Below are 9,126 nucleotides of genomic sequence, written 5' to 3' on the forward strand. Positions count from 1 at the left end.
AGGCACTCCATCGCCACCGTGAAGAACCCAGAATTAAACAAAGGGGAGAATCAAATTCATTCTCCTCTCTTTTGTAATCAGGAAATTCAAATTGTAATCGATTTTGAGCCATAATTAATTTGCCACCCCTACTAAAACCTAACCCCTATTTAAAGAGTTTGCTAATTAGCCCACCCTAAGATAATGGGGCCAAGCCTCCTCTTCACACTCTAGAAAGAAACAAAAGTTCGAACTCAGAAAATCTTTTCTTCCTCATTATATCCTCCCACTTCTACGTCTTCAAAGCTTGTAATTTCCTAAATCATATTAAACTCATTGTAGGGTTATGCATGTCTTGAGATAATGTTTCCTACAGTACAAGTGGTCGTCCTTGAACTTAGCCGAACCCTGCCCTTTTCACTGTTTATCCGAAAAATGAAAATTAATGTGGGGAATGTGCCCTGGATCGAGTCCCATCTCCCAAACTTTAAGAAATTAAGAGCTAATGTGTAAAGGAAGAAAAGGAAAAAAAAAATCAGTGAAAATGGTTAAAAATTATTTAACAGATGGTACCCAGAAAAAGGTAACCATTATTTGTAGACTGCAGAAAACAGTAACACTCCTCACATAGAGAGGGTATTTAGTATTATACTGTCCAATCTTCAAAGCCCCTCGTGTTCCCTTGATCTATCATCTTCTGGTCTCCTCCTAACTTAGAAAAAAAAACCTCTCTCTCTCTCTCTCTCTCTCTCTCTCTAACTTGACCCACACGCATTGCCATAATATTACTCCTCCTTTGTGCTCTCTCTCTCTCTCTCATCCTCTCTTTCTCTAGACTGAGCTTGAGCTTGGGCTTGGCCATGGTTGTTCTTCGCATCTCAGCGGCATTTGCTCTCCTCTTCTTTGCAACAGCTCTTGGTATGTAAACACTAAAACCCTTCTCGATCTATTCACACTATATAATCTTGGTATGTAAACGCTAAAACCCTTCTCTATTTGTTAGTTTTTCAATAGTCCCTTTCTACATTCTTTCTTCTTAACCCCTAATTTTAATTAGTGACCTTTTTTTTTTCACTTTAAAGCCCCTCTTTCTTTACCTAAAGAGTAATATGGTCACAATGCACTAGAAAAAAAAAACCCTACTCTGGGTATTTTTATTTGTTGCTAATTAACAATCAATTTCCATGTTTTCATATTCATTGTCATGATTAAATGCTACGGTTCTTCTTCCTTTTTTTTTTGTTCGTGTACTCTCATTTTTGGACCATATGAATCTCTCGTCACAAATCCACTTCATTGTTAGTTTAGGGCTAGTTTTCATGCACGCTAATAATTTAGAATGGAACAATTTCTTTTTTTCCCCTTGAATATTTTTCAAGATCACCCAAGGCTACATTTTGTAACAAAACATTTTTCTCGAGACGAGTACCGATATTTTCCTTAATTTTCGTGCTGTTTTAGGTAGGGAGTTGTTAGAAGTTCAACAAGCGAGTAGGGAGGAGGGCCTGAAGAACGAGGAGGAGAAATATTACTGGCACCGGTTTGTTGTGACCCAAAGGAGACTGCTCGTGGGGCCCGGCTCCTCCCCTCCCACGTGCCGTGCGCGGTGCGGCACGTGCTTCCCCTGCAGGCCCGTGCGCGTGGCGATCCAGCCGAGCCTCATCACGCCACTCGAATACTACCCCGAGGCTTGGAGGTGCAAATGCGGGAATAAGCTCTTCATGCCCTGATTATAGCTAGCTAAATATTAATCACCACAATATTGGAGCTTGTAATAACCATTTTTATTAGTGAGGTATTGAGAAAGAGGAAAAGAGAGGTCGATAATTTAAAAAAAAAAAAAACCCACTAACTTGAGCCTGTTGAGTTGAACATTTTTGTTCCTTACGATGTAAGTTATGCGTATGTAGATATCATCTGCTGCTTTTTGTTGTTTGTTCTCTTCCAATTTTTTTTTTTTTTTGATTAACAAGGGGAGCTTGTAACTTATGGTTATGATGATGATTAGAGTACTTCGTTAGGTTTTTGATTGATTTCTCATGCATGCCTCCAGAGAAAGAGAGTAGTTGAGTGTTGTGATTTTATTGTCTGTGGTTTCAATTATATTGGTCTTAAATTTAACTCCTCTAACCATGGCACAAGAACTCCGAAGTTATGGTGAGAGTCGAGAATTATAGTTTTATATTAATTTTAACATGTCATCGCAGGTTGAACGCCCTTTTTTATGGGTTAAAACCTGGATTCAAGCAGCGGTGTTAATTTTTAGAAATTCGTTTAAAATTTGTGACTGATGGGATTTGAACCTGGATTGTTCTAATAACATTTTAAATTTAGCTTCTCTAATCATTACATAAAAACTCTGAAGTTATGATGAGATAAAAACTCTGAAGTTATGACGAGAATCGGGAATTATAATTTTAACCATTGGAAACTAATCATAATGTATATAATTAGGGTAACAGCATGCAATTTGTCAAACAACTTGGGAGTGCCCTTTGTGACTTTTTTCGTTGAAAGTGGGCATTTTTTATTTCTTTTTGTCTTTTGGGGGACAAGGCCACGCCCAATAAAGAAAAAGAAAGCAGAGGGCTTGGTCTTGTCAAGGCATTTTTCTTCTTTTACTTTTGTCTCCTACACAGCATATTTCCTACACGAACAAGGCAAGTGATTTGATATTTGATATAATGCGTTACCCCACTGCGCAAGTTTTGGTGGTGAATATGGGGGTAAAAATTAATTTCACAGAGCTCCTGTCACCTTGGAATTTTCACAAAACCTCCAAAACTTTGGGATGTTTGCAACAAAACCCCTATCCAATGTAGCGAGTGCAGCCAGGAGTTCCTCTTAGGGGGTGTTTGTTTCACCCTTTTTATGGAATAGGAATAGGAATTGAATCTGACAGAGGCGAAATCGTAAATAAAGAATTCTTTATGAATCTTATTCATGAGTTTAGTTCACAACAAATTTATAGATTTTGAAATCTATAAAGTTAAAAAAGTATGATGATTTTATAGAAACTCAAATCCTAATGATTGGGAGAATTTGGGGGAAAAAAGCTGACACATCCGTACTATTCTCCCTCTTTTTTTCGGATTTCATTTCTTCACAAACCATATATTATTATGAGATCAAATCTTATTCTCATTCCAAACCAAACTAAAGAATAAGAATTTGAGAGTTTCTATAAAGTTGAATTCAATTTTTTTCATGTTATGAAACAAACATAGAAAAAGAAAAAAAAAGATTCCATGAATCCATAAACTTGTCTTAATTTTTTTTATGGATTTGATATGAATCCATAAAAAAAATCGGATTCCTAATCCTATTATTGTCCACTATTGAACCAAACACCCCCTTAGTGGGGGGACTCCACGTAACTTATAAATTTATTGAGCGTGCTATTCCCAAGATTATCCTATCGAGTGGTGTCTCGTGTTGATTCTAATGGTATTGACAGTAGAAAATTATGTAAAAATAAGGAAAATTGTCTATATTGAGTATGTAATATCTCTGTGTAGAAACGGCGAAAACAACGATGAAGTTCAGGAAAAACAAAACAGAAAACGGTCTGGGTGATGTTCGGTCGACCGCGAGACAAGTGGCGGTCGATAGGAAACGTGCACACTACATGGTGTATTTTCAAATTTCTGGCCGGTCGACCGCGGCGTCAAGTGCGGTCAACCACGGACCCTGTAATTAATTTTTTAAGTTTCTGTCATTCTGTCCGGTCGACTGCAGCGTCAAGTGCGGTCGACCGCGACTCGGGTCTGAGCCTGGATTATGTTTTCTGACCCGTTTTGTTTTTGTGTTGATATATAGCCCTAAACATGATTATTAGGGTTAACTGGGACAAGATTTTGAGCAGCTTTTGAGAGAGTTTTGTGCATCCTTTAAGAGAGAAATGGTGAGAGATTTTGAGAGCTTTGTTTGAGTGTTGTTTTTGTTGAGATTATAAACCCTATTTGTATTCTCTTTATCTCTAATAGTAAAACCCCCCCCTCCTTGCCTCGTGGACGTAGACAACTTACCGAATTACATAAAATTTATTTGTCTTGCTATGGTGATTGTGTTATACTTATTAGTTGTGATCTATATCGTTCTTGTTCGTGCTCTTTCATGTGTTTCGAGTTTCGCTACGCACAACAAGTGGTATCAGAGCTTCGGGTTTGGCTTGGGGCTCGTTTGGAGGATTCTCTGAAGGATTCTTATTTGAAGAGTTAGATCATCAATATGGGTGAAGCAAGCACATCAAGATTTTCCATTTCGAAGGCGATACAGAGTCTGAGCATCAATAACACAAAGATTGATATTTGAAGTTCGATGGCAAGATTAATTTCGGTTTGTGGAGATGTCAGGTGATTGATGCGTTGGATGCCCAAAATTTGGAGGAGGCTCTTGAATTACAAGAGAAACCTGAAGACATGGAGGACAAGATTTAGAAGAAGTTGAACAGTAGAGCATGTGAGGTTATTCAGTCATGCTTGACGCCGGATTTGATTTATGATGTGATAAACGAGATATCGGCGAAGAGATTGTGGAAAACACTTAATGAGAAGTATCTTACAAAGAGTATTGGGAACCAGCTTCACTTGAAGAAGAGATTTTATCAATTCAAGATGAAGAGGGGAGTTTTCATTAGAGAGCATGTCAATAACTTCACGAAGTTGCTTTCGGATATGGCCAATGTGGACATCATGGTTGAGGATGAAGACAATGCGATGTTGCTATTGTGTTTGTTGCTGGAGGATGATTATAGTACCTTTGTTCTCACTATAATCAATGGAAGAACTACTATTAGCTACAAAAAGGTGACCTTAGCATTGGTGAATTATGAGTTGAGGAAGAGTGATGGTGAATTCTTCGAGAAGGCATCAAGAGATGAATTAGCAGTTCGAGTCTGTAGTCCAAACCGCCGCCAATTCAATCGTTCAAAATCAAAGAATAGAGGTGACCATAAGAGTGTTAGTAGAAATCAATGTGTTTTCTGTAAAGAAGAGGGACATTGGAAGAACGAATGGCCAAAGTTGAAGGATAAAGCTGGGAAGAATAAGGGAAAAGTTGTACAAGCTCCAGAGGTGAATGTTACCAAGGCTGTTGGTGACAATTCATATTCAGATTCTTCGAGTTACTCTTGCTCTGCACTATCGTCAATTTGCTATGCCGACTCTACGGAGTGGATGTTAGATTCGGGAGCTACATATCTCATTTGCCCTAGGAGGGATTGGTTCTTCAGCTTTGAGAAGTTGGAAAGAGGGGATGTCGTGCTTATGGGTAATGATCACGTATGCCTTATTGGTGATATTGGTACAATCCGGATCAGGATGTGTGACGTGTTAGATCCTAGAGGGGGAGGGGGGTGATTAGGGTCTTAAGATAATAATTGTGTAATAAAAATTAAGATAAGCAAACACCACAAAATATAATGCTAAAATAAAGGAGATAAGATAGAAATCGTTATCCAAATGACGTGCGATGTGTTCACGAGGTTCGTCTCTCTAGCCTACGTCCCCGCTCCCCACTCTCGAGGAGAATCTACTACACAATCCGGTTTGGAAGCCAGAACTTCTTCTACACAGCGATCTCCACGATATCTCACGACACAGTTGATCTTCACAAGATCTCATGACACAGTTGATCTCCACGAGATCACCACACAATCAATGGTAGCAAATAAAGAATTGCTCTCTCTTACAACAGCCCTATGACAATGAGAGAGATTGCACTTGAAGCTTTGGATGTGAGATGTGCAAGTATAAAACAAGGAATTGGATTTTGAAAGTTTAAGGCTCTTGAACTCAAGAATTAAACACAATTGATTTTTCTCTTGTAAAGTTGGTTAGAAAAAATAAATGGGGTAGTTAGGTATTTATAGTGAAAAATAACAGCAGCCAAAACCCCAAAGAAATCATCAAAATCCCCCAAAATCCGATGAAAAATAACAGCAGCCAAAACCCCAAAGAAATCATCAAAATCCCCCAAAATCCGATTTTCTGAAACTAGGCGTTACTGTGCAACGACTCTCTGATAAGTCGACTCATGAGTCGACTTATGAGTCGACTAATGAGTCGGCTTATATGAGTCGAATCAGCAGAAGAAAAATCACAACTAGGCTGCACTTCGTGAGTCGACTTATGAGTCGACTTATGAGTCGACTGAACATGCACATACAAGATTTGCACAGGAAAACAGAACTTAAAAACATGTTTAAAAATATCAGATAAATTCTAAAAAAATATGAAACTTTGGGAATAATTTATAATCATTTTGACAAACTTGTTTGAAAAGGAATTTTATAAAAAGGTCCTCGTATTTACGAAAAACATCATTTTGACAAAAGTACCAAAATATAAGTTTTGAAAGTGTGCAAGTGTGTGTGATATCCCGAATAGCTTCAAATAAAATCTACAACTACTTACCTACAATCTAGCACTAGAGAGAAAAGAAAAACTAGCAAATATCCTCACATAAAATAACATTTCTTTGAGTCTTGATATTGCTTTAATTTGATGAACCTTTCACTGGTATATGTTATTCTTGATTAACATTTACTTCATCACATTGCCTCCACCTCCCATAGATATTAACGGTGTAGCTCATATTCCATCCAATCCTCCATGTATGGTACCAACAAGCTTGATATACATATTAACTATAATATTACTCAACAAGCAATTAGTACCGATAATGGTGGTTGTAAATTATCATCAAAACATAAAGGCTAACATGACGGGGTGACTAGGGAGTTGAAGGAAGTGAGGTTCGTTCCACAGTTGACGAAGAACATCATTTTCTTGGGACTTTGAAGGCAGCAGACTATCGTGTGATATTAGAGAATGCTACTTTGAAGGTCACAAAAGGGTCTATGATGGTGATGCGAGATGTCAGAGAAAATAATCTATACTACTTGAAGGAAAAGATAGTTACATGGGGTCTGACAGCTTCTATCACTACAGAGGAGGATACTACCAGCTTATGACATATGAGATTGGGACACACTGGTGATAAATTCCTACAGACATTGGCGAAACATGGGCTATTGAAAAGATGCAAAGAACTACAAGATGGAGCTGTGTGAGTATTGTGTACTTGGGAAGAAGACTAAAGTGAAGTTTGACACCGAAATTCACAACACTCAAGGTATATTGGATATATATTCACACAAATGTTTAGGGTCCTTCCAAGTATATATCACTTGGTGGGGCCAGCTATTTTATCACTTTTATTGATGACTATTTCAGGAAAAATTTGGTATATACCATAAAGCATAAACATAAGGTTCTGTATATTTTTGTGGAGTGGAAGAAGAAAGTGGAGTTGCAGACAGGTAGAAAGGTGAAGATATTTCGTTCAGATGATGGTGGAGAGTATAAGAGTTATCCATTTCTGTAGTTTTACCGAAATCATAGCATTAGGAGATACTTCACAGTTAGAGATACATTGCTGGAGAAGGTGCGATGTATGATGTCACATAGTGGATTGTCGAGATCCTTTTGGGCCGAGGCGTTGGTTTATGCGAGCGATCTTGTGAATAGGTTGTCGTGTACTGTGATACATGAGAAGACTCCTATGTAGGGGTGTGCAACGGTTGGTTCGGTTTGGTTTTTACCAAAATTTAAATAACAGAACTGAACCGCCTATAATTCAAACCGAACCGAACTGTTACAAGTCGGTTCGGTGCGGTTCGGTTCGGTTTATTTGGTTCTAACTTCATCAAACTTCTTATCAAACAATAAACTGTGTTAAAGAAAAAAAAGATATCAACAAAGTAGGAGATTATGAAGCATTAAATACTGATATAATGATATTGTTTTCAACCTATAATGATTCAGAAAATAAGTTTAGGGTTTGAGTCTTTGACTCTTTGGAGACGGGTCGGGTGGGGTTTGAGATCAGAATGGGTAGTATTGTACTATATTCGATCGGTTCGGATCGGTTCGGGTTGAAAAGTTTTCAAACCGACCCGAACCGCCCTACTCATAAAACCGATTTTTTCGGATCGGTTCGGGTCGGTTCGGTCGGTTTTTTCGGTTTGGACCGAACCATGCTCAGCCCTACTCCTATGGAGCTATGGTCTGATTCGGTAGCTAGTGACTATGAGTTACTTCGGATATTCGGATGTCCAGCTTATTATCATGTTAATGATAGAAAATTAAATCCGAGGGCGAGAAAAACAGTCTTTGTGGGCTTTAGAGAAGAAGTTAAAGGATTCAAATTGTGGGATTCACAGGACAAGAAGATAGTCATTAGCAGAGATATCACGTTTGATGAGGCATACATGATGAGGCCTCAAGTCCCTCAGCAAGTGGAGGAAAACTAGACTAGTATGATATCGCAACAGGTGGAGGATGAGGTGACTCCACCCGATCCAGATAGCATTGTATCCATTGAGGCTCCTACAAATGTGACACTGGGAGGAGATGTGTTGACAGACGGGCATTTGGAGGATACAGTGGATGCTGAGACTCAGGAGCAGAATCATGTCCAGGAGTCGATTACAGGAAATAGATCTAGGAGGGCGATTCGTCGGCCAGCTAGATACAATGATGTGTTAGTTGCATATGCTTTATTAGTGGAGGTTGTTAATGATTTGGTTTCTTCTACATATAGGGAGGCAGAGTCTAGCTCTGATTCGGTCAGGTGGAGGGAAGCTATGGAGGAGGAGATGCACTCTCTTCAGAAGAACGATACTTGAAAACTTGCAAAGCTACCAAAGAGGAAGAAGGCTATTGGATACAAGTGAGTATATGCAAGAAAGAGGGATCTTCTATTAGAGACATTCGGTACAAAGCCATATTGGTTGCTGTAGGCGTTAAAAATTACCTATGGGTTCCCGCACTGTAACGCCCCGCCCCGGAATCCCGGAGTCGGTACGCTATTAGATCTGATGGACTGACCTCACAAACCACCACATGTCTTTTCAGCACGTTTTGTCCTCACTCACGCGCTCCCTGAAAAACTTCCCAGGGGGTCACCCATCCTAGAATTTCTCCAGGCCAAGCACGCTTAACTCTGGAGTTTCTAAGAGTTAGGTTCCCGAAAAGAAGATGCATCTTGGTGGTATGAGTATTCCAATCAAATCTATCAATACTAATCACATCACCCTCTCAAGGGTTGGGGTATTACACGCACGTAGCTCGAGATGGAGAT

At 39.0% G+C, this 9,126-nt stretch overlaps 1 protein-coding gene across 1 annotated transcript; it reads left to right on the forward strand.

Moving 5' to 3' along the window:
- On the forward strand, positions 636–1,974 carry LOC109832421 (EPIDERMAL PATTERNING FACTOR-like protein 5). The gene is made up of 2 exons (XM_020399790.1): positions 636–897; positions 1,441–1,974. Exons 1-2 carry the CDS (start codon positions 840–842, stop codon positions 1,707–1,709), a joined length of 327 nt encoding a protein of 108 aa, XP_020255379.1. The 5' UTR covers positions 636–839; the 3' UTR covers positions 1,710–1,974.

This window comes from Asparagus officinalis, chromosome 3, assembly GCF_001876935.1.
Source record: "Asparagus officinalis chromosome 3, Aspof.V1, whole genome shotgun sequence".
In the NCBI taxonomy this organism is placed as follows: Eukaryota; Viridiplantae; Streptophyta; class Magnoliopsida; order Asparagales; family Asparagaceae; genus Asparagus; species Asparagus officinalis.